General features: G+C 37.1%; 1 protein-coding gene across 1 annotated transcript in view; it reads left to right on the forward strand.

The window, feature by feature from the left end:
* Non1 (nucleolar GTP-binding protein 1) overlaps positions 1-27,440 on the forward strand; it is a 178,992-nt gene that overhangs the window by 85,638 nt on the left and 65,914 nt on the right. The window contains exon 9 of the mRNA XM_067147951.2: positions 7,226-7,358. Coding sequence (XP_067004052.2) covers positions 7,226-7,358 — 133 coding nt within the window. The remainder of the gene's footprint in view (positions 1-7,225; positions 7,359-27,440) is intronic.

Raw genomic sequence — 27,440 nt, forward strand, 5'->3', positions numbered from 1 at the left:
GTTGTTCACACTTCTATTCCTTTTAGTAGAGTATCTGACACTTTGAGATTCAATGCCCTACATCACTATATTGCTCCAACAAACTAACGCCGGTGCTGCACAGCAGCTGGATGTGTATCCTGCGGCTGCACAGAATGCGTAGTGAAGTGTAGTGTGGGCGTCTGGGTAAACTAATTTTTGCCACTCCAAACTAGTGAAAAACGGGAATAGGCGACTAAGAACTGAAGTCTATAGTAGTGTCATTCCAGTTCCCTAAAGATATGCCACTTCTGATCTAATGCTATTTTCTGGAATTCCCCAAGGGATGACACAAATGAACCTATAAACACCGTTTGTTCTTTTGTTTATTGCTAAGTAATTTGTAAGCGATCTTCTGTAAAAATATTAAGTACAGTATTAAATTTCATGGTATACTAATGAGGTAACAATTTTTTATGTTTCACCCAAAACGTATGTCAAACGCCGTGCGGTACCGTACGGTATCAGGCCCTCATTTAGAAACCAATCATCCAAGTTTTAGAAAAATGACTTTTAAATGTTCTCTAGTATATGAATGATGGGAATAATAATTAAAAATGAAAAAAATCGAAACTTGAAAACTCTGGTGTTCCCGGGTTAAAATCGAACTTATCTACGTTGAACTGAAATGTTTCTTTATCAGCAGTGAAAAAATCACAAACATAATGAAGGTGAAATGGGTGTTATGTCATGGTAAGTTCCATGCAATGAAGATTTTTATCTGACATAACTTTCCACTATATTAACATTTTTGCATAAAATTATTTTAATATTATTTTTGTTAATGACATTGGATGCAGCTTAAAATTCTGTATGTAGCTCGATATTCAGCTATTTCAACCGATAATGTGCTGATAGATATACAGATGCCGGGCTAAGTGGCTCAGACGGTTAAGGCGCTGGCCTTCTAACCCCAACTTGGCAGGTTCGATCCTGGCTCAGTCCGGTGGTATTTGAAGGTGCTCAAATACGACAGCCCCGTGTCGGTAGATTTACTGGCACGTAAAAGAACTCCTGCGGGACTAAATTCCGGCACCTCGGCGTCTCCGAAGACCGTAAAAGTAGTTAGTGGGACGTAAAGCAAATAACATTATTATTATTAGATATACAGATAACCAGCAAAAGCGATCATAAAGGCGGCGAACATGGAGAAATACGTCAGCGAACTGCAGGAAGAGATTCCTACAGTTTGGAACAAGTGTATACATGTGGTATAGTAATGCAATGCATATACTGCGTTTATTAGTAAGAAAAATATGCAATACTTGTACAGGGTTTATTCAATGTATAACTATATAAGTGTTAAACAATTAAATGAGGATTTTTTATTAGTAAGACTAATAGTTTACGGGGTGGGTTACCATAGACATGTACTAGTTAGTGAATCATAGCAATTGCTAAGTGGTCTTGAGAAATCGGTTACCAGTTGCTATGAAGCACTGAGTGACATCGTAGTTGAAATCAATAAACCGGATAGGGTGCTAATGGGCAGTTTCAATGCAAGAGTTTGAAGTGTATGAGAAGGTGATGGGTAGATGTGGCGAAGATATGAAAGCTAATAGGAATGAGGAGTGTTTACGGGACTTCTGTGCTAGTAAGGGATTAGCAATAACAATTACATTTTTCTAGCAGAAGGATATTCACCACTACATGTGGGAGGGTAGGGTCACCCGATCAATAATAACCTAAGTCATAATCGACTTTGAATTCGGAAAATCAGTAATGTGCAGGTATTCTGTGGATTTTTCGGTGATACAAACCCCAATCTGATCTGTAGCAGAACTAAGTATCTGTAGACCTACCATAGAGAAAATGAATTGTCTGCAGACGAATAAGGGTAAGGGATCACCAGGACAAGGAAATTAGTCAGAAATACATATGATTAGTGAAGTTTCAAAGAGCAGCCAGTAAGTAGGTTCAGTATATAGAAAGGGAATTGGTGGCATTCAGGGATGCTATGGTAGAACTAGCAAGGAACCACTGTGTGTAAAGATGGGTAAAATTAAACAACTTGGTGGAATAATGAAATTGAGGGCAGCTTGGAAACGTAAAAAGGTGTATCAGAACTGGCTCCACTCAAGGGCTGATATACACAGGGAATTGTACTTAGATGAAAGAAGCAGAGCAAAACAAATAATTCCTGAATCCAAGATGATGTGGGAAGATATAAGTAATAACCTGGAATAGCTTGGTAATAACCTGGAAGAGCTTGGTCAAAGCAGCAGAGAAATCTTTCTTGACAGTAATAAAGAATATTAGAAAGGGAGGGGGAAAAAAGGAAATGAAGAGCATTTTTGGTCAATCAGGTGGGCTCATAGTAGATCCCAGGGAATCGTCTACAGTGTGAGGAATATTTTGAAAATTATCTCAGTGTAAAAGGAAATCTTCCTATTGACATCATGAACAATATGAGCTATTGGGGTGGAGGGCAATGATGTTAATGAAATTACGCTTGAGGAAGCGGAATGGATGGTTGATTCAGTAATGTCCCAAGAAAGCAGTCTACATCTTTAAGAGTCTAAGCAAACATGGGTAACAAAGGACAAGTGTGTTTAGATCTCAAGACAAGAAAACAAAAAAAAACAAAATTTAATTACAGAAATTACGAAATGACTTTCAGCGAGAGCGTGCTAAAAAATTAAAATAATGGATTACTGTGAAACAGGGCTATGAATAGGTTCACCTTGTCAATACAATTACATACAGAAATGCATATCACTTATTTATTACATATTACATCAAAAAAATAATTGACCTGTTCTCTTTCTCAGTGACCTTCCAAAGTTTGTGCATGGTGAAGTTTTGTGAGCCAGTCCTCAAATAGATCTTAAATTGTATATATAGTATGTTGTTAGGCTGCTTGCCTTCTGCACATCTTGTTGTGAGCATACAGATACTTTACAAGTAATATACAACATGTTTATCCTGTATTGTCAACTTTGAACAGTTTAAAGATTTTAACATTAAAATTTCACGTTTGCAATGTTTACAAAAGCTTTCTTGGGGACATCTTCAGCCTGCTGAAGAACCAAAGTTAAGTAGTAAAATTAACATAAAAAAAGGTGTTCTATACATGTCTATAGTAACTCAATTTTCATGGTCTTAGTGTGCCATTTGACTACAAAGTGGTGATGTGAAATTCATTTGAAACATCTCATCATTGTTCAAGTATAAAAGAATGTTTAATGTTGATATCTTTAAACCATACAGATATTCTGAGAGGAAGAATGGCTCTGCAGTGTCACATGCAGAATATAGGCACCTTTTTGTTTACGCAGACTAGAGAAAATATAGTTTTAAAACTGAATTTTAATGTCAGTGGTTCAAATATTACCTCCAAGTTATACAGTATGTACAGTTTTTATCATACCATGATAACATTATGATAACATTTTAACAGATTCTTTTTTTAGAGTACCCGTATGCCATATTTTAAGGAAGATCACAAGAATTGTTACTGTTTTTCTCTTGGAAAGGGAGATTGTTGTGATATTGTACACGTTTTGGAGTTCTGATTGCTTATTTTATTGTAAGTAGTGTTTTCGGATTAAGTCTTACGGTTTTTAGAACTTTTCTGAAGATCACTAAGAAAGAAATTGGGTCTGTTCTCAAAACCAGTTTGATGAAATGATATATTCATAGCCCAGTTTCATGGGACCCCATTAAATAATACCAGTTAATACAGATCACATAGAACCAAATATGGTCAGGTTAACACCAAACATTTCAAATGTGAGAAAACTCAAACACAGTTGTGAAGAATGAAAATAAAATTTTAAGCAAGTAGGAAGAAAATAGGAATCAAGGAGTGAAAAGAAAGTGGGAGTCAATTTTTGCAGAAGCAAGTGGTTTAAGTGCGCTCAAGTAAATAAACTATAAGTGAGTAGTCAATGTTACAAGAAAAAGTGTGAGAAATCTCAGATAATCTGAAAGCTGATATTGTTAAACAGATGAAGAATTTATCACACTGGATCACAAGTGCAGGGATAGCCTAATAGAACCATTTTACAGGCTTCCTGTTTTGAGAATATTTCAGTAAAGAAAAAATGTTGGATGTCCAAGCCGGTGGATTGAAGAATTAGAACGAATAGCAGGAAAAATTGGATTACAAATCTCCTTTGTAAAGACGGAAATGATGCCATCCTTCAAAGTGGAAACAACACCTATCGCACTGACTAATAACAAACAAATTAAGGTTGTTAATAAATTGAAATATCTTGGAGAGATTATAACTTGGATCTTAAAAGAGAAAATGTCAGTTAAAAATAGAATTACCAAATTAAAACAAGCACAACACATTTCTTGGCCAACCTACAAGAAGAAATCTCTCTCGATAAATGCAAAATTTAAACACTACAACCTATGCTAGTGAAACCTCATTCAATTTGAATACGAAATCAACTACAAATAAATTACAGAAGATAGATAGACGAATCATTAGAACATTTCAAAACAAAAAACACCAAGTAGATGGACAACGGCGATTACTACCTAATGAAGTTGTATACCAGGAGACTGAGTCTATAATAGATACAATGCGGAAATGGAGAGTTGCTTTTTTCTGTCACATATCATGACTACCAGAAACTAGGATATATTCAACTACTTTTGGAATAGTAAAACTAAAAATCACTCTTTCAAAGAAGTCCAAGAAAATTTAAATGATTTAGGCTTGACAATTCAACAAATTGAAAACAGAGAAGAGAAGAGGATCCTGAGAAATAACGGCGTGAGACTTAAACCGAAGACCTATAGGTGCAAACAGTACAACATACGAAGAACGGGTAGCCAGGTCAGAGAGAATAAAATATTTCTGGGAACAAAAGAAGGAACATCAACCAAATTTGTAACGAATATTCATAAGACTTAACTGTATATACACTGTCCAGCAAAAAAAGTGGATCACTTTGAAAAAAATTGTTTCAATGGATATAGTGTTAGTCCAGTGTCCTGAATAAGTAATAATACTGATTATACTAATCAAACATTATGTTACCTTCACGTTTAACACTAAATTCACTTTCAAAATTTATCTGACATTCACTTTATTATGACATTTTATCGTTTCTGTAATTCCTGTAATTTTTACTCATTTGCATGTCTTTCACTGTATTTAAGTTAACTCCAATTTTAACACTTTCACTGATTTACACTGTCAGAAAATGTTTTAGCAAACCACTAGAGACATTAAAATCTGGTGTTTCCGCCTCTGGCAGTGATGACCTCCTGGAGGCGTTGTGGTACACTGCGCACTAGATTCCTAATTGTTTCCTGAGGAATACTGTTCCATTCTGTCACCAATCGTGCCCTCAGTTCAGCCAGAGTCTCAATATTCTGAGACCGAAGTCTTCTCCCATTCATATCCCATACGTGCTCTATGGGATTTAGGTCAGGACTCCTTGCTGGCCAGTCTAGAGTTTGAATTCCAACTTCTTCTAGGTAACGGGTGACGATACGGGCGACGTGCGGGCGAGCATTGTCGTGCATTAAAATGAAATTGTCGCCCGTAAATTGTGCAAATGGGACAACATGATCCTGCATAACTTCTTCCACATAGCAGTGAGCAGTGAGAGAACCGCCATCAAGAATCACAAGCTCGGTACAGGATTCAAAGTATATGCCACCCCACACCATCACAGAGCCTCCCCCAAATGGTGTCCTTTGGGAGAGAGTTACGGGTGAGAATCGCTCTCCAGGCCTCCTCCACACTCTTTCTCGCCCATCTGGAGATCTCAGACAGAAGCGGCTCTCATCTGTAAAAAGCACCATGCTCCAGTCCTGAATGGTCCACTTTCGATGCTGCATCGCGAACTCGAGTCGTCTTGTCCGATGCTGCCCCGTTAATAGTGGCCCTGTAGCAGGCCTTCTTGAAGTAAGGTTAGTCTCCTGGAGCCTTCGTCTTACGGTTCTCTCACTCACACAGACATTTCTTGTAGCCTCTAGACGATTTCTCGCCTGAACCGCTGTTGTTCTTCGGTCTCTCAAGACTTGGAGGACAAGAAATCGTTCATCCCTGGCGTTCGTAATTCGTCGACGTCCAGATCCCGGTCTCCTTTCGCATGTTCCACGTTCACGATAACGTTGCACGGCCCGTTGTACACATCCATAAGATGCTCCTACAGCATGGGCCGCATACCGAAGGCTGCGACCGTCTTCAACCAAGGTGATTACGCATGCAACATTTTCTCTACTTAGAGGCATCTTGACTCATCAAGAATCGAACAAAAACTGATTTGGAACTCCCCAGAGTTTTTACAAAGGACATCTTATCACTGCAAATGTTTACAGTAACTTTAATGCTTGATTAGGGGGGAGGAACCACGTTAAAAGGGACCGTCATAAAACCATAAAAGTTAAAAGGGATCATCATAAAAGCTAATGGCATGGAAAATTATCTCTAATAGTCGATCAATTCGGACCATATGCACCACACACTTACCAGAGAGTGCTGAAAACATTTATTTATAAAGAGGAACATCACAAAATGAAATATGCCCTTAAAACTTTGTTTTAGCGAACAGAAAATCAACATTTTCAAAGTGATCCACTTTTTTTGCTGGCCAGTGTAGATTGATTTCAGGGCTCCAATGTAAGCATAAAATAAATTTTAAAAAATGTGCTAAATTTACACACACATAGCTGAATGATTATTTTCTTTAGCTGTAATGTTTGTAATGGCTGTAAAATCTCTTGTGATATCTCTTAGGCAACTATTCAGTTAGTAATGATTTAGAATAATGAAAACAGAAAAAGGATGTTTATTTTTAAGGGATATGTTCTTTGTCGTTAAAATGTTTGGTTCATTTTTACAACCTTATTTCAGGGATACCACTTGTAATAATGGACATTTTTCCATGGTACTGACAGTGCAATCCCTACTCTTGTCTCTCGCTGTGTAGGAACTATGGAGCTCTTCATTTCAGTGACACATCTAGATCAGTTTGAATTTTTCTGTAGATAGCATATTTCTGTACATCTATAACACCTGGAATTAATTGCTGTGTCATTCTTTTTTCTTATCTAAGTTGTTCATATACTTTCCTTCCAATTTTATTATTATTGGTCTAATATGTGTTCATGCTACTTTCCTGAATGAAGCTTTTGTTCTCAATTCACTTTTGCTATGTTGCTGATGCAGTATAGATTCCATACTACTTCCTTAGTGATTTAGTGGGTATTAGGTGATAAAAGATAATTCCTTGTGTAGGCATGTGAGAAGTTATTAGCCTATCGTGTAGAGATGAAGATCCGAAGCAAGAAAGTGGACAGTGTTCTTAACCGGCTTCGTGTTGCGGTGCCCAACCAGAGAGATGACAAGCCTCGCCCTCCATGTATCCCAGGTCAGTGTGTATCACAAATGAGGTGAGGATGTATAAACAACAAAATAATTTGTGCACCTATGCACTGATGTTTAGTTACAAAATTATAATGTTGTGGGTAATTCATTAATTTGTTTGAAATGAGTATTCTCATACTTGAAAACTTTCCTTTTCCGTTATAGAAGATCCCGAGTTTTTGTTGTACATGCTAAGGAATGTAATTTCATTTCCATGACAACTGAAAATTCACACTGTTGTCAATTATGCAATATATTTCCCCAACAGATTACTATAGGGCTCCACAGTGTATAAATTTCATTATGATGGTCTGTGGTGCATTTTTTTCAGCTGAAGATGTCTTGCACGTGAGATGAAACACGTCTTAAAATAGACATTAAGCTAACAAGGGAAGTAACAGGTAAGACAGGTTGAAACCTATTCTGAAATTTTTTTTACATAATTGTTGTACTACCGTGTGCAGAAAATCATCCTCCAGATGTACAGTGGAACCTTGATTCTCTGTCTTTGGAGGGACCACGGAAAAAAAGTACAACATGGGAAAACCGAAAATCCGGGAACTAATGAGCCATCGACAATTTGTCTAAACATCACAAAAATGAAATACGTATGCTTATAATCTTACAGACACCCCTGAACCAAATCAAACTACAACCCCAATGGGCCTTCCACCTACCAAGCGATCGCTGCTCGGTCTGAAGGCCTGCAGATTACGAGGTGGCGCATGGTCAGTGTGACGAATTCTCTCGGCCGTTATTCGTTTCTCTCTAGACCGGGGTCGCCATTTCACCATTAAATAAATAGCTCCTCAATTAAAGGTAGGCCTAATCGTAAAATTAGTTAACCTTTAACCATCCCTCATATCCAGATAAACCTGCCTGTCCTGGCCGGGAATCAAACCCGGGCCCTCCTGGTGAGAGGCAGGCAAGTTAGAACGTGGGGCCGGCTTCAAACATTAATTACGGGTACGCAAATTAAAAATCTTGAAACTTTGTGTTCAGTTTTACTGGGAAAATTTCGTCAGTTTCCTCTGAAAACTTTGTTCAGTTCATCAACTTTGATCTGCTAAACTCTTTGAAAAATTTAATACCCGTAACGCCAAGCCAAACAACAATCGACCACAAGTAGCTTTTAATTCTCTAATCTAATAAAATAAAGCATATTAGATATAAAAACGTCCAACATGATGGCGAAATTCCCCTTTCTTTATCTTCCATTGTAATTTGGTCACTGGTATACTGTTCGTAGTCAGTTTATGGAAATCTTGTACCGCCTAAATTAGGCCTACATTGACCTTTAAAGGTTATATTGAACTCAATAATATGGTTTGGAATGTAAGTATCGATCCTCAAGTTCTCGAATGCATTATCTTCAATAAAGACCAACTACAATACAATGTAATTGTAGTTGGTCTTGCTTCAATTCTGCCCGTCACTAATCACAATCAAATTGGAAAGAGAAGAAATATCATTAGCACTTCCGAAATTATGGTTATTGACGACCTTGAGCTCAGCTGGAATGCGCGCTCGCTGTACAATTCGGGGCGAATGTGAAATAATACGTTTTGAAATGTAACATGTGCAAATAAGACAACTGCAGTTTTTATAACATTTTAACACAAAAGCGTGAAATTCCCATTGTTATATTAGGACCAAAACAGTAATAGGCAATCCCAAAACCTCGCATGGCTTTATGTATGTAAGGTGCAACATCTGTTCTGGTCTTGATAACGTAGCCGTATGCGATAATATTAAAATACTAAATTTGTGTTACTTAAGAAGGAACACCTGCGATTCCTGCCTGAAAGTCCAATGACTATACTGTGCCCTGAGGGAAGTGCCAAAAACTTGTTTGGCGAAAAAAGTAATTAAAAAAATAAACATGTAACCCTGGACGTTTTGCAAGTACGAACATTTTGACGAAATTTTTCTGTCTTCAGGTAGGGCTGTCGATATGCGCTCTTTCTCTTTCCACTTGTTGTGGACACACTATGCTTTATGATTTTCGAGAATTCTTTAAACAATACCACCCTAACGCGATGCTAAGATGAGTTCACCGCCGATCGCTTTTCCAGCACGGTACAGTACTTCCTCAAATGATTGCAATGACGGAACGTTAACACAAAGGTCTCTAAGTGTGCCGTTGCCATCCTTTTGTGAAATACGGGTTCTTGGAAAACGCGTGATCAAGGATTTAGCGTTGATGGGACTGAAATTTGTGGACGGTTGATCCGGGAAATCGTTTCTTCAAGGAACAGATAATGCGGGATTTTTACAACGTTGTTTAATTAGGATGCTCTCGGGATCACGTAATTTGAACAAATAATACGGGAAAACTTAGTTTCCGGGAACATATTTTCGAGGTTCTACTGTGTAAGTCTCTGAAATCATGTGCCGAATCTCTCATATAGATGAGAGGGAAGTAGCATGATTATTGTATATGTACACGTTGGTTAGAGTGGACAGCCTAATAATAATACTTTATTAACGGAAATACCATTTTACATAACATAGAGAAGTATAGACAAAACACAGTAAAAAGAAAGTTCAATGGAGTATAAGTAGAAAAATATGTACAGATATATACACAGGATATATTACAAGTAAGCACAGGAAAGTAATAGTCAGTTCTGGAGATTATGTAAGTGAGTTCTAAATTTTGATAATGAGCAGTTAAATATATCAATATCCACTTTGTTTAGAGATCTTGACATTCGTTCAATTGGCCCATTGAATGCATAGTTAGTTCTATGCCAATTTGTAGACAATGTATTCTTGAACCTTGTGCATCTGTCTGGTACATGTATGTAAATTTTTGCAAGGAGTTGTGGACAATTCACCAAGGAATGTAGCAATTTAAAAATGAAGAGTGTATCCAATAATTCACGGCGTTGTGACAGGCTATGTAGTTTTAAGGACTGTTGTAGGGATGTATAATCAACATTATCATATGAGAATCCTGCTCTAAAAGAATATAGACGAAGAAATTTATGTTGTACTGAATCTAATCTATGGATAGAGGTCTGATGAGAAGGGTTCCAAACAGGTGTACAGTATTCTAGTATAGGGCTACCATAGATACATACAGCAATCGATAGGTAGCTAAGTTTGAAAATTCCCTAGAATATCTAGTAATGCAACCCAATCTTTGAAATGCTTTCTTACAAATATTTTCAATATGTTCATTAAATGATAGGTTATAACTGAATAAAACACCAAGGTCATTAACTTGTGAAACAGGAGTTAGAATGTTGTTATTACTAAATTTGTACGGAAATGATATTTTCTTCTTGTTTTTAAAAAACGATATTATTTTACATTTCTCATGATTAAGTTTCAACCCATTTTGAATACAGTACTTTTCCAGATGATGTAAATCTTCTTGAATAAACAATCAAGTGGACAATTAATTTGCATAAACATTTTTGCATCGTCGGCAAACAAAAGCAATTTAGAATTCTGAAGCATATTTTTAATGTCATTTATGTAGAGAGTAAAAAGTAAGGGTGCAAGGTGAGACCCTTGAAGAACTCCACTGGTAACAATAATAGGTGCAGAAAAATGATTCCTTATTTTAACAATCTGCAGGCGTTTTTTAAGATATGATTCAAACCATGAGAGGAGAAGCCCATTAACTCCGTAGCCCGTTAGTTTTTGCAGCAAGATATCGTGATCGACAGTGTCAAAAGCTTTTGAGAAGTCTGTATAAATGCAGTCCACTTGGGAGTGGTTCTCTATTGCATCCAAGAGGAACTGATAGAATAAAAGAAGATTGCTACAGGTTGACCGTCCTGAAAACAATCCATGCTGCTCATCAATGATGATGTTTCTAAAGAGAGGTGTGATTTTGTCAAGAATTATAGAGTCAAATATTTTGGAAATATGAGAAGAAATTATAACTGGTCTATATTGTTTTATGCCAGTTTTATCACCATTTTTGAAAACTGGACTAACAAATCCTTTCTTCCATTCCATTGGAAAAACACCTTGGTTTAATGATAAGTTGAACAGATAAAAGAGTGCTTCACATAAAATAAATGAGCAGTACTTGAGCAGGTAAGTTGAAACACCATAAGGTCCTACAGTTTTCTTTAATTCCAGAGATATCAGTTTGTTGTAAATTTCTGCCTTACTAATGTTTATAACTGATAGATTGACAGAGAAAGGATAATCATATGACATACTATTAAATTTAAAGGAATCATTTGGGAAGGAGAGAAGAGATTTGTACCTGTTAAGAAGGGTAAAATGACCTCAGACCCTGTTTATTACACAAGGGAAATAAGAAAATTAAAAAGAAAATGTAGAATAGTAAACAGGAAAATCAAAGAAGGTAGGGAGAGTAGAGAAAGTAGAAAATAGCTAATGAGGGAACTGAATAGAGTGAAAAAGGAAGCAAAAGAGAATTATATGAATGGCATTCTTCAAGAGCGTAATGACTACAAAGGGAAATGGAAAAAGCTGTATTCATATATTAGGAATCAAAAAGGAAAAGGAATCCAAATTCCTACAATGGTGGGAGAAGGGGGTGAACACTATTTAACAGATACTGAGAAAGCAAACCTCTTTAGTAGGGAATTCCGAGATTCAGTAGAAGATTGTCAGGACTTGGAAACAGTAACAGAAGATAGAGAGGGAGAGACACAGAGGGAAACAAGCAGCTTCTCATTCACAAATGAAGTTATTTTCAGAGAAATCCAACTGCTTCAGCAAGGAAAAGCAGCAGGAAGTGATCAAATTACTGGGGAGGTATTAAAGACAATGGGGTGGTATATAGTGCCTTATTTAAAATTTCTCTTTGACTATGTCATAAATAATAGTGTGATACCAAAGGAATGGAAGGAATCTATAATAATACCAATTTATAAAGGAAAGGGTGATAAAAGGAAACCAGAGAACTACAGACCAATCAGCCTGACCAGTATAGTTTGTAAAATACTGGAGAGTTTAATAGCAAAGTGCATCAGAGGGATATGTGATGATAAAAATTGGTTCATGAGGAGCCAGTATGGATTTAGAAAGAAATTTTCTTGCGAGGCACAACTGGTGGGATTTCAGCAGGACATATCAGATCAGTTAGATTCAGGAGGCCAGTTAGATTGCATAGCCATAGATCTTTCCAAAGCCTTTGATAGAGTGGAACATGGAATATTATTAAAGAAATTGGAGGGAATAGGATTGGATGTAAGGGTTATACGTTGGATAAGAACATTTCTAAATTCAAGGGTTCAGAAAGTCAAAGTAGGAAATAATATATCACAGGAAGAGAAAGTCTGGAAGGGAATTGCACAGGGTAGTATAATCGGTCCGTTACTTTTCTTAATATACGCAAATGATTTAGGGAACAATATAACATCGAAAATAAGATTGTATGCAGATGACATAATTGTTTATAGGGAAATAAATAACATTGAGGATTGTTCAGAATTACAAAGGGACCTTGACAGTATCCAAGAATGGGTTGAAGAAAATAATATGAAGATTAATGGAGGCAAATCAACTGTTACAACATTTACAAACAGGAGCTTTAAAACTGAATTTGAATATACTTTGGATGAGGTAGTTATCCCAAAAGATGGCAAGTGCAAATACTTAGGTGTGAGATTTGAAAGTAATTTGCACTGGAAGGGTCATGTTGATGACATTGTTGGGAAAGCATACAGATCGTTACATGTCATAATGAGACTACTTAAAGGATGCAACAAAGAATTAAAAGAAAAAAGTTACTTAAGTATGGTTCGTCCATTATTGGAATATGCAAACAGTGTTTGGGATCCTCACCAAGAATACCTAATAAAAGAACTAGATGGTGTGCAGAAGAAAGCAGCAAGGTTTGTAACAGGGGATTTCAGGAGAAAGAGTAGTGTATCAGAAATGTTAAAGGAACTTGGGTGGGAAACTTTAAGTAAGAGAAGGGAGAAAAGTAGACTTATAGGATTATATAGAGCCTATACAGGAGAAGAAGCATGGGGAGATATCCGTGAGAGGCTTCGGTTGGAAAATAATTATATTGGTAGAACTGACCACAAGTACAAAATTAGAAGGAATTTTAGCAGAAGTGATTGGGGTAAATTTTCTTTCATTGGGAAGGGCGTGAAGGAGTGGAACAGTTTACCAGGGGTAGTGTTTGATCCTTTTCCAAAATCTGTACAGATATTCAAGAAGAGAATAAACAACAACAGAGATAATAAATTAAATGTTAGAGGGCATTCGACCAGTGCAGGATATTGTAAATAATAAATGTTTGTGATTAAATTAATTCCATCCCCTGGTCTAAGGAGTTTGGACAGCCCAAGTAGGGGACTGCCTGTAGGGGTGAAGTACAGTGGGGACTTCGAGGGCCCTGGGACCGCTACCGTAGCTGTGAAGGCCCTTCAGGAACTCTGAAAAGTGGTGGCAAAAGGGGCTCTGGTTAAGACGCAGCAGGTCGTTATGCTACTTAGGTTCCAAAATGGGTAAAATATAAATATGTAAATAAATTCAGTGTTAATTTTAATCTTATACCAGTTGTATAGTATTATTAGAAGTAATTTCACATACCGTACTGTATATGAGTTGACTATGTTTGTAAGATATTATAAGTAGAATTTTGTAAACAATATAAATTTATTAAGGATGATGTGTGTGTTTAATAGAAAAAATTATTAGCATAAATTGTATAATATTGTATTCTAGGAAAATTTTCTTCGTCTCCTGTTAATTTAAAATTTAGTGCTTGACAATAATGTATTTTAGTGTACCATTTGCCACCGAGGTAGACACCTCATTTGCAAATAAAGAGATTTTGATTTGATTTGATACTATTCTGATAAGAAGAATAAACAGATGAAAAGTGGTTAGCAAAAAGATTGACAATATTTTCTCCGGTATCTGCTGTAACTTCATTAAGATGCATTGTTGAAGGAATATTATTACAGGACCTTTTAGAACTTAGATATTGCCAGAATTTCTGTGGTTTGGAAGTAATACTTCGTTCACAGTTGGAAACATACATTGTATAGCAAGATTTAGATTCACACTTGCATTCATTTCTTAATTTCGAGAAATGCTGATAATCACTATTGAGACCTTATATTTTGTATCGCTTATGTGCTTTCTTCTTTTCAATAATCAGTTACTTCAATTTGTGATTAAACCACTTTGGGAATTTGGGAGTCTTAAAATTCCGTATAGGGATGTAAAGTTCCATGCCATAATGTAGTACTGAATAGAAGGTTTCTACTGCTTTATCAATTGATACATTTTGAAACATCACCTTCCAGCCGAACTGTGACAGATAATAATTTAGTCCATTATAGTCACCATTTAAAAAGTCAAAATAAAAACTATCAGCAGGCAAGGAATTGTATAGCTCGTTTATAGCTAAAGAAATCTCTAAAGCTAGGTGGTGTCTATCGAGGGGGACAATGCTTTCATTACTAGATTTTACTTCAATGGAGCTGGAGTTACTGAAAACCAAATCAAGAAAGTGATTCAGAAAATTTGGGATAGCATTAAACTGATTTAAACAGAGATAAGAAAAAGTGTCTATAACTAAACTGGACTGCATAGTGTGGTTACCTACTTACATAAGGCCAGGAGATGTTTCTTCATTTACTATCCAATTAAGATGTGGTAGATTGTAGTCACCAACAATGAGCAATAAATGGTTGTCGAGATTTGACATAATTTTTTCAACAGCACTGCAATGTTCGAAATATTTTTGGACAGGAGACTTTGGTGGAATGTATACAGCACCAATGATTAATTTTGTGGTGTTAAAAGTCAGGGACACAAACAACTGTTCAACTGTGTTACTGCACAGTAGGTTTAAACCTCTTGCTAATGCAGATCATTACCCCCCCACATTGGATGCCTTCATACTCGTTAAAGAAGACCTATCACATCTGAAAATTGAATACGCTTCGAGTCCGATTTCCACATCACTAATTTCATCATTTAAGTTTGTTTCGGTTAGTTCCATGAAGTCATAGTCAGCTAAACATGAAGAAATTTTAAGTTCAGTTAGTTTACTTCGAAGTCCATGTACATTTTGATAGTATCCTGTAAAGTGTTCAACTAACCTTTTTATTGAAGTCTTTGTGGTGCTTTCTTAGTATTGTGCATCTGACCTCTGTGAAATGATTCCCTATCTATAGTTTGCATTATATTCCTGTTATAAGTTATACTTTCTAAATCATTTTCTGTATCACTTAAGTTTTTGCCACTAGGATTAGCATCCCCCCTCATTTTTTAAATTAGTTTCCCCGAGAGCATTCTACTAGATATTCTATTGAGAAGTTTACCAAACTTAGAGGTTCCTTTTCTATTAAGGTGTAGCCCATCATTTCTAAAATCACTACCTCTAAGCCAGCTATTTGCAACGACAAAAAGGACATCTCCATTACGGTATAACCAGTCAAGAGTGTAGTTTACAGCCTAGGTACTGTGATAAGGGCCGCACGTGCTAGACAGGTGTAGGGTGTTTCATGGTTGAAAAGCAAGACAGAAAGCAAAACGAGTTTCTCGGAGGATGACGTTTTAAATCATATTAACGTAGCGGAGTATGTAATGAATTATTTCCGCAATTTTTTTTTTTTTTTTTTTTTTCCTGGAGAAATTAGTTAGAAATAAAAGGATATGGGGCAATATCTGATTGATTTGTTGGAAAATAATCATAGAGGAGTGCAAAGTATTGATCAAGTGATTCCGTTTGTCAAAACCTTCTGCCAATTCCAAGTGAAGTTACATTTCTGAGTTCAAAACTGGAATATGATCATCATCTGGGTATCCTTCCAGTGGGCCGGTAGGACTTTTGTGGACAATATGCCTCCACTGGTTTCTGTCAATATAGAGTTCCTCTCCTTTCACATCCTGCAGTGTTGTTGCTTTCTCAGTAAGGTCGGCATTTGTTTGGTCCAGCCACCTTCTTTTGGGACATCCAACAGGTCTCCTTCCAGGCACTGCCATTTCCAAGTATTGTCTGGGGTTCTAGTCCCTTCCAACCTTTGCACATGCCCAAACACCATTTAAACTGTGCAATGCGTATTCTTTCTTCCATTGTACAGGTCACTTGCATGTCATTTCTAATGCATTCATTTCTAATTCTGTCCTTTTTTTTTTGTTGTTGTTGTTGCAGATCACAAAAATTTCATTTTACGTGCTTGCAGTTTGCTGATGTCTCTTTTCAATAACACACAGGTCTCCAACCCATATGTCATGATTGGCAGGAGGTAACATTTAAACATTGTTTGTTTGGCTTTTACGGGAACTTCTTTGTCCTTCACTAGATTTCGTTCCTGATAGAAGAACGTGGATCCTTTTGTCACTCTGTTCTGGATTTCCAATCTAGCACACTCCTGGTTCGATACTTCCAAGATAGGTGAAGCTTTCTACACATTCAGTTCTCTCTCCATGAAGTTTGAGGTCACATTCGCTGGGTGTTCTACTCAATTTCATTGCTACTGTTTTCTTCTTACTAACAGTTAACTTATATTCCTTAAATTTGTTGACCCAGCAATCCCTAATTTCATTTGGACTTCTTGCTTTGTTTCTGCCCAAATGGCAAACATCATCTGCAAACACTAATGCATTCAAATTTCCAGGTTCTGCAGCTAATTTTTTTTTGTGTCCCAATTTCTTTAATGATTACATCCATGAGTGCAAGGAAGTGTAGTGGAGATAGTGCTCTGCCTTGTTGTCCACCTCTCTTTGTTTGGAATCATTTATATCTACTATTCCCTATTTGTACACCACTTTCACAGTTTTCATATAGCAATTGGATCTTACGAATTAGAGAATTTGGAGCCCTTAGTTTATGCAGACATTCCTATATTTTGCCCCTTGGAACACTGTCATAGGCTTTTTCTATATCTAGAAACACTACTATCAGATCTTTCTCTTTTTCCCAGTACTTTTCCATTAGTTGTCTAATGGCAAAAATTAGGTCTATTGTTCCTGTGTTGGCTCTGAATCCATGTTGTTCTTCTTCAAACTGATGTTCTATCCTTGTTCTTAATCTCTTTGCTATGATCTTTTCCAATATCTGGCGGCAGTGTGGTAGCAGCGTAATTCCTCTGTAGTTTGTATACTTTCTTCTGCTTCCTTTCTTGAGTACTGGTATGATCAATCCTTTTTTCCATTCATCTGGTATCTTATTTTCTCTCCAGATTACTCCTAGTGTTCGATGTAGCCACTGAAGGCCTTGTATTCCTGCCGCTTTGATTATGTCTGCAGATAATTCATTTACTCCTGGTGATTTTCCTCCTCTCACAAGCTTCATGGTATGTTCTGTTTCTGACAATGTAATTGGTCTTTCTTCTTCTCCATTTTTGATAAGTTCATGGTTTTTGTACTTCTGTTCTTCATTGCCATTTAACAACTTGTCAAAATAGTTTCCCATTTCTTCTCTGTTTTCTGTATTCCGGATTAGAATTCCATCCTCTGTTTCAATTGCTTTTAATATTCTCTTTGTCTGATCTCCCACTCTTCAATATTCCATACATTTTTTGTTTCCCTTTTGAGTCCTCCTCTATGTTTTGTGTGAACATCTCCCAGCTCTTATCCTTCTCTTCCTTCACAATTCTCTTCGCTAATAATTTCTTATCTCTATATATTTGTTTGAGGTTGGCTATTTTTTGGTTATGTTGTGGTAAGACACCTTGCATTTGTTTTTGCTTCTCAACATCTTTATGTTTCTTTGCCATATTTTGTTCTTTAATAGTTTCTCTTACTTTTTCACTCCACCAACTGGTCTCTTTCTTCTTTCTTCCTCTTATTTTGCTACATACTTCTGCTGCAAAATTCACGACAGGTTCCATTCCTCCTTTGCACTTTGTGTTTCATTATTCGGTACCCTTTCCATTACTAACTCTTGAAAAGCTTTTTTTATTTGCCTCATCTTTCAATTTCCAATATTTTATTCTTGGTATTTTCTGTGTACTTTGTGTTCGTACAACCTTATAGTTCAAGTTATCTATTAGTTGCCTGTGATTGCTGTTTAATCATTCACTGGGAATAACTCTTACATTTCTCATGCGTTCTCCACTTTTCTATTCGTTATTACATAATCAATGACTGTTTTAGTTCTTCCATCCCAGCTGTATCTGGTTATTTTATGGCTGTCTTGTTTCTTGAAGAAGGTGATTTTTATTATCATGTTATTTCTGACACAGAAATGTAGGACATTCTCGCCTTCAGCATTCTTTCCCCCATATCCAAAGGGCCCCATTACCTCTTCATAGCCTGTTCTATCTACTCCAACTTGGGCATTTAGAACCCCTATTATCATAATATTATCCTCTTTTTACAGGGTCCTCCAATTTCTCAAGCAACTCTTGCTTTTCGTCATCATTACATCCTGTCTGCGGTGCATATACTTGGATTATTGTGAGACTGTTACTGCCAAGTTTTACTCTGGCTTTGATCATTCTTTTATTTGTATATGTGATATCTGTTATGGCTTCAATATCTGTATGTAGCACAAATCCAACTTCATTCTTTGTTTCCTTCTTCCCACAGTTTCTTTGATTTCATCCCCTTCCATTTTGTCTTGCTCATTCCTAATACATGAATCTTCCTCCTTTGCATCAGGTCGACTATCTCTTCACACTTGTTGGTCAGTGTAGTTATATTCAGGGTACTTACTCTGTTTGGTTTCTTGGTAAGGTCTACTCCGGTTGTTATATCTTTGATTGGTATATCTTCTTGTATTTTTAGGATAAGCATCAGCCTTCTTAGGGTCATCATTAGTTCCTAAAGTGCCAGAAGTGGAGTCTTTTTCGGGTATGTTCCATCCCAGGCTTGCCTATACGTTGAAAGCAATCAGACATTTACTTTTTTACTGGCTCATTGGGCCTAATATAAAGGATTTTCTTTCGTGGTTTACTCCCTTAGCCTTTGAGAATCCCTCCTCATCCCACAAGACAGTGGGTTCCATCTGTACTACCCCAGAGGATGGGTTGCCTCTTCCGCCAGCTCTGCTGTACCGAATCATCATCTCCGCCTTTGCTGGTGTTGAGGTCTTCATCCGTAACCCTGAGCACAGGTTCCATGATATACCCCACGGGACTGGGTCCCTGTCTGTACTCAGCCATCCTATCACTCCGGCCTACTGGAGTGAGGATGCCCACCTCCGCGACAAGAACGCGCCAGGCAAGAATTACTCAAGTGGAGGACAGGGAAGGTGGCCCTGTCTCCCTTGATGCTACAACCAAAAAAAAAAGTAAGTCCATTGCCATGCAAATCGTCCAGTTTTAGTTACGTTCCTAGTTCTGTAAAATGTATGCAAAAAAAACATTAGTGTGGAGTACAAGAGGAGAGCTCTAAAACTCTGGCTTCATGAAGGTGATAAAAAGCGATTATCACTTTCCCATGTTCGCAGATACTTCAGTTTATTGAAATCGGAGTGATATCTTGACTTGTGGAAGAAGCGGCTGGAAAGTACGGGTATTACATGTAACTAATCTCATGATTAGGCCCATATTGAAATTTACTATAAATGTCTACAATATAGTGATTATATCAATCCACCTGTTCAATACAAATTGGTTTTATGTTGCTATTTGTATTGAACAGGTGGATTGATATAATCACTATATTGTAGACATTTATAAATATGGGTATGTCGGCAGGTCCGATTGAACATAAAAAAAATATGTATGATAAAACTCTTTTTCATTTCGAGGAGGCAAAAAGGTAAAATGTGATGAAGATCTTAGACAGTGGGCTTTGAAAATTGCACATGAACTATCTATCGAAAAAAGTAATTTCTCTGTCTCTCATGCCTGGATCAGCAGTTTCAAGAAACAACACAGAATTGGGAGTAGGAAAATTATGGAATTTGTATCCCATTCACATATTCAGGATGAAGAACAAGACTATATGGCTACAGAAGAAGGCTCGAGAGCAATTTCTCCATTACACCCCATCCTTAATTTACAACCCTGATCAAAGCGGGTTTGTGCACGAAACGCGATCGAAAGAACTGTAATCTTTTGTAGGTGCCATCATTGTCAGTGCCACAGAGTCAGAAAAACGGGGAAAACAGAACTGAAATGTTTAGAGAAACTTTTTTGTCATACTCGTGAAGACTACTCTGCTGTGCTTTTTGAATCGTGGACCACATACAGTGATACAACTTGTCTGGAGGACATCCCTCCACTCAGAACAATAGAATTACTTCAGATTCCTCCAGGTACCAGGGCATAATTCAACCGTTAGACAAATTCTTCTTCTGGCAGTGGAATGCTTTTTCCTGCCGGTTAACAGAAATTCAACTTCTTGTAATGATAAAGAAATAAATATGTTAACTGGATTAAAGCCACTTATATATATTTATTTAGCAAAGCCAAGCTTTCTGCCAAATTGCATTAGTCTTCATCAGGACATGTGAAGGTTTATTTCTTTATTTTAATGAAATGAGCCATGAAAACCTATGTTCATTAATTCTTGTAATGATGTTAAAGTTGTGGTTCACCACAGAGAGACAATCCTTGAACTGCAGTTTTCTCATACACCTTCAGTTTTCATTTTCACGGTTTTGGGATATAAAATATTCATGGTTTGCAACAAATTACACAAGAAAGCGAGCTCCCGAGTTTGTAGTGCCCGCTAAATATGGTTTGGAGAAGAAGAAGAAAGAAACGTGTGAAGGACAGTGTGACAATGAAGTTCTAATTCGTTGTGCTTGGTGTACAAAATACTTGTATTATCATCATGCAATTTATACCAGTCATTTCTGCTATACTTCAGCGAGTGACTGACAAGTGAGTGAAACAATACAGCTTCAGAGTTTGTCGAGAGAATGCACACACACACACACACACACACACACACACACGCCACGCCACAGCTCCGAGATGGCTGATGGATGTCCAGCTGCGCCACGCGTCATGCTTGCGCGCCAGGATTCCAGGTAAGATTTCGGAGCCTTGCTGTTAAATCTGGAGGCTGATTCTCCGCACGCTGTCCTCTTACAGTACGATGATTGTGTCAAAAAAAATTCAGGGTAGGTATTGACCTGTCTTCCCTTGTAAGTGTTAGTTCTATGTAACTGTAGAATATTATTAAGAAAGTAATGAAAGATGGAAACTACCTCTAAAAAAAAGTCCTATGGGGTTGTTGCTACATCACTCTAACCAACGTTATCATCAGTATGTCTTTCCAACGAGCTAGAAAGCGGACTAGAGAGTGGCTATTGGACCGCCGCGTCCACCATATTCTAAGCGATCAAAACAAGTGGGCGTGGTGATGAAGCAAGTACACATTCTGCAGGAATAAATACAGTTTCACAGTTTTCTTAATTAGGAAAGTACTCAAAGAAACATAATGTCTTAATAGGCCATTAAAATAAAAGATACAGGCTACATACTTCCATTTATTGTATAAAGAATGAAAATTAACATATTTCCAGTACAAAAGAAATCACAGTACATTGCCATTCATCAGGGAATTAAAATATAGAACGGAAAACCTTGAACAAAGTAATATAAAATAGAGAAATAATTCATAGCCTATCACTTGAATAATAATAATAATAATAATAATAATAATAATATTTCCTGGTCTCTTCTCAGTTACCAGGGAATCAACATTCTGTACAAATTCAGCCCATTTTTACAGTCGGATGCCCTTCCTGACGCCAACCTTGCGTGTTTCTGTGGTGGTTTGTAGTATGTTCTGTTGTTTGTAGATGAATGTGGTTATCCGGTCCCCGATACGGAGGAATTAACTATCGACTACCCAGTTAAAATCCTCTACGCAGTTAAATTCGTAGCCCTCTGAACCAAAGGCCAGCACACTGATCATTCAACCAAGGAGCAGGACACTAAGTAGTGGTAATAATAATAATAATAATAATAATAATAATAATAATAATAATAATAATAATAATAATAATGTCGCCGGGCTGAGTGGGTCAGATGATTGAGGCCTTGGCCTTCTCTCTCCAATTTGACAAGTTGGATCCTGACTCAGTCTGGTGGTATTTGAAGGTGCTCAAATTTATCAGCTTTGTGTTGATAGATTTACTGGCACATAAGAGAACTCCTGCGGTACAACATTCTGTTACCTCGTCGTGTCTGAAAAAGTAGCAAGTGGGATGCAAAACCAATAATAATAGCATTTACGAAGAATAAGTAGCCATAGGTTTCAAGTGAACAATGGTGTAATAAAGTAGCCTATCCCATAATAATAACAATAATGATGATGATAATAATAATAATGATAATAAGACAACATCAAGCAACCAAACTCGCAACCACCATCCAAAGAAGAAGTAATACAAATCATCCAGTCTCTGAAAAACAACAAAGCATCCGGAGAAGATTCAATAGTAGCCGAATTATGGAAGCAGGCTGGAGACAAGACTGTAAGCAAGCTTACAGAAATTCTACAAAACATCTGGGAGACCGAAACATTACCTAGTGACTGGACCACTGCATTGATTCATCCCTTGCACAAAAAAGGAGACTTGACTGACATCAATAATTATCGAGGAATCTCATTGGTACCTGTCACATACAAAATTTTCTCTAAAGCGTTATTAAATAGAGCCGAACCTCAACTAGACCCACAATTAGGAGAGTACCAGGCAGGGTTTAGAAAAGGACGCTCTTGTACAGAACAGATACTCAATCTGCAATCAGTATTACATCAATCAAAAATGGCTGGTAAGAAATACGTTGTCATTTTTGTCGACTTTCCAAAGGCGTATATCCCAGGAGACAGACCTACTCTTATGAAGATTTTGCAGGAACTAGGACTTGATGAGATGACCCATAACCTAATCAAACAGACTTTAAGCAACACCAGGTCACGAGTAAAGTTCAGAGGAACCATATCAGAAAGTTTTGAAATTAAATCAGGAGTGAGACAGGGAGATGGTCTGTCCCCTCTCCTCTTTAAGTATGCCTTGGAAAAAGTAATAAGAGAGTGGCAAAAGGAGTTAGCTAGAATGGAGATTCCAAGTGGCATTTATTTGGGACATAAGCGCAATGAGCTCAATGTTGACTGTCTGGCATATGCCGATGACTTGGCCCTTATATCTAAATCAATAGAAACTTCAGTGAAACAATTAAATGTTCTCAGACAACAAGCAGCAAAGGTTGGGCTACATGTGTCTCTCGAAAAAACACAATTCATCACGAACATTGGTGAATCTCCTTGTACGTTGCATCTGGAACAGGGAGAGATCAGGAAAACCAACAGGTTTAAGTACTTGGGAGAATGGTTGGAATCCAATCTATCTGAAGGAACAGCTTTGTCAACTCGAGTTAACAGGCTTGAAATGGCCTACCAACTGACCAAGAATACCTATAATAAAAAGTGACTAAGATGAAGCACTACCAGACAGTCATCCGTCCTGAAGCCTTATATGCTTCAGAATGTTTAACATTCGACAGGAAGGGACTCATGGAAAAACTTGAAATCCGGCAAAGAAAGATAATGAGAAAGATACTGGGGCCAGTCAAGGAAGGGGACAGTTCTAAAAGATGGCCTAATCAAGAGCTCTACAAGTACTGTGAAAGAATAAGGAATGTAGCAAGGAAGAGACGCCTAGCATTCTATGGGCACGTCTACAGGATGCATCCTACCAGGTTGACCAACCGGATTCTCAGCTACTGGAAAAATAGGAAGACCAAGTCACCATGCTTGATCGAAGTGGATAAGGATCTGCAGGAACTGGGAATAACAGAAGGCATCTTAACCCTCTACTGCATGAATTATTTTTCGTTTCCGTTTGGTGAAGAAAATTTCAAGCTTTAATGTTCAATGGTTTAGATATACCACCAATTCTTAACTGGGCCTAATAGCTTAACACTCGTATGTGATGTGGATTGCCATATTGGAATATATATACGATTTTCCACGATTTTACGCTAAGCTTTTAACTTTCAAAGACCAAACATTACTGCCTACTGGCCATGGGTACGTATTGCAGGGCGCAAGTATACTTGCACGACCGTAGGTCGGTAATGTCTTTGAGGTTGAGCCAGAGGTACTCCTGAAGCCTGTGGTAATATGAAGGGGAGGGCCCACGTAAAATAAACGGGGGTTGGTTCGCGTGGATGTTGACGGGGTAGAAGGAGTACCTTTGGTTGTAGGGCTGTTTTGTCTTATGTTATGTAAAAAAAAACAAAGGCATCACTGGGATATGTGTTTAATTGACTGTACAGTTGAAGGTGTGCCGTAAAACTACCTCTGTCTATAATATGTATCCATTTACACAGGTGAAAAGTTATTTGTTGCCTAATGGCAACAGTATGCAGTAGAGGGTTAAAGGATCGGACAGCACTCAGGAAGGTGCTTAAACATAAGAAGTTCCAGGACAGACTACCAACAAAGAAGACTGGCGCCCTTTGGACAAAGGAGAGGAAGGAGCAACACAGCCTGAGGATGCGCAACTACTGGGCAAACATGAAAGCCCATTCAAAAATGCAATAGTTGAATGTCGTGGTCCTTAGCTGGCCTATACGAAACAAGAATAATAATAATAATAATAATAAAATCAGAACAAGAAGTTGTAGAATAAAAGTAATAATTTAAAATAATTGTTTAAAGAGATGACAGCCCTTCTTGTGTTAATCATCTTAAATCATATACTTACCTGAATAATTCACTTCCACGTTTTTGGACGAAGATTCTGGAAATGCCGATTCTTTTTATTTGCCTTATGTTGTATCCACTCATAAACGTCTTATGGCTTGTGTGGGATAGGACATGGATAGGACTGTGAAGGATCTGGCAGTGGCCTTAAGGTACAGGAGGTTCTGGATTTGTCTGATGTGAAAAATGGGAACGACGGAAAACCAGATCAAGAAGTTAATCTTAAGAACCACCTAATCAATACTTTATTTTTTGCCTCAGACAAAATTGAATATATATTAACACTTACAGAACATGTTTCGACCACTTAGTGGTCATCTTCAGCTGTATAAAGAAAAAACTAAGATGAAAAAACATTAGGATAATAAGCACAAGTAATACTCTTAGGTTATAATGAAAAAAATTGCTGTGTTGGCTGTTTGGTAAAAGTTCTTTGGCGACTCCTTTGTTATAAAATGGTCACCTGATCAGGACATCTTGCCTCTCGTTCTTATTTGGAAAAGATGTTTATTCTGTGCTGTCCAGAACACTCTGACAGTTCGTGCAATACTCTGAAGATAAGGGAAGTAGAGTTCTGTCGTCATCTATTATATCAAGTGAGGGAGGAGGAAGATTAGGCTGCGCTTCTGAGATGTCGTGTTTGATTATATCTCTTGTCCGTCTTGTCTGTTTCCTGTCTAACCATTCCAAGTATTTATTGATATGCTCGTATAAGATGTTTTTTTGCTCGTTGTTTTCGTTAAGATTCTGTTCACCCTTTTTGTAATTTATCAAGAACTATGTGGATGTTTTTCAGGTTGTTCATTAGACTTCCTTTATTGATCATACAGATGATTTGAAGGTCCTGTCTGATATTAGTGAATTTGTGGTTAGTCTCTTTCATATGAGTTCCCATGGCAGAGAATCTTGTGTATTTTTCTGCATTGACGTGTTCTTGATATCTAATTAAGAAGTTCCTTCCTGATTGTCCCACGTAAGTTTTTTTACACCGAGTACATGTTAGCTTATAAATGCTAGATTCCTGGAATTCGTCATCGTTAAGTTTATTAGCTTTATTGTGATTAAAGAACCTATGTTTCTTGTTGTTGTTGGTAGAGAAAGCTACTTTGGTGTTGTGTTTCTTGAATAAGTTGATGATCTCATAAATCCTCGGGTTATTAAAGGTGAATTTGACATATCCCTTAGCCTTTTCTGATTGCTGTTTAAGTTTAATTTGTTGTTGAAATTTGCATGATTTTATTGATGAATTTCAATCTAAAACCGTTATGTAGGGCTTGTTGACGAATGTAAGATAGTTACTTCTTTCTGTCAGTTTCTGTTAGTGGTAATTCAAAGGCTCTGTTGACGAAACTATGGTAAGCAGATTTCTTTTGCGAGATGGGATGTAAAGAATCGCACTTGATTGTGGTCGGTGTAAAGGTGGGTTTCCTGTATATTTTAAACTGGAAATGGTTGTATTTCCGAATTGTTTGGATATCTAGAAAATTAAGTATGCCTTTCTCTTCTTCTTCAGCTGTAAATTTTATGTTAGTGTCTAAATTATTTAAAGTATTTAGAATATTAAGACTGTCATTGATATCTTTATTAATTATGGCATAAGTATCGTCAACATAGCGTAGCCAGAGATCAAGTCCTTTAATGTGGTGGCCTATTATCTGAATGTGTTCCAAATAATTGAGGTATATGTTAGCTAAAATTCCAGAAGCCGGCGCTCCCATTGGAAGTCCATCTTGCTGATATATTTTATTTTTAAAAGAAAAGAAATTATGGTTCAGAACGAATTCCAAGATAGTCATAAAGTTCTCTATTTCGGGTATACTGATATGTTTGTGAACTAATAAATTCGTTTTAATCATCTCAATGGTGTCTTTAATAGGAATGTTCGTGTACATGTCCTTGATGTCGAAGGAACTTGTTATGTGGGAAGAAGTTAACTTGAAATCTTTAACAGCCATGCAAAATTCTTTGGAGTTTTTTTACTGAAGATTTGGTATAAAAAACGTAGTTTTGGGTCAAGAACTTATGAATAAATTCGGATATTTTGTATGTTGGACTTCTCCGAAAATTTATTATAGGCCTCATAGGTGCGTCCTTTTTATGTAATTTAGGCATAGCTCTAGCTTTAGGCAGTCCTGGATTCATATTTATGAGTTTTGAATTTCTTGGTCATTAAAAAGGAAGAAGCTTTGCTTCAGTATCTCTTTCAAATTCTTTTGAATTTTTAGGGTGGGGTCTTTCACAATTACCTTAAATTTGTTGTCAGTGAAAAAAGTTTCCGTTTTCTTAATGTATTCTGTTTCATTTAATATTACCACTGTTCCACCTTTATCGGTTTTCGTAATAACTACGTCACTTTGTCTAATTTTGGGCTGAAGATCCTTCTCGATCTTAGTATTTGAGGAATTGGTCAGTAATCCTTTAATTACAGAGGGAATTTTTTTCTTTGCTTCGTACCGTATGTCATTCTGAATGTCTACTGGAGGGGTTTGTATGGCCGTCT

The sequence above is a fragment of the Anabrus simplex genome, chromosome 5, assembly GCF_040414725.1.
Source record: "Anabrus simplex isolate iqAnaSimp1 chromosome 5, ASM4041472v1, whole genome shotgun sequence".
Classification (NCBI taxonomy): Eukaryota; Metazoa; Arthropoda; class Insecta; order Orthoptera; family Tettigoniidae; genus Anabrus; species Anabrus simplex.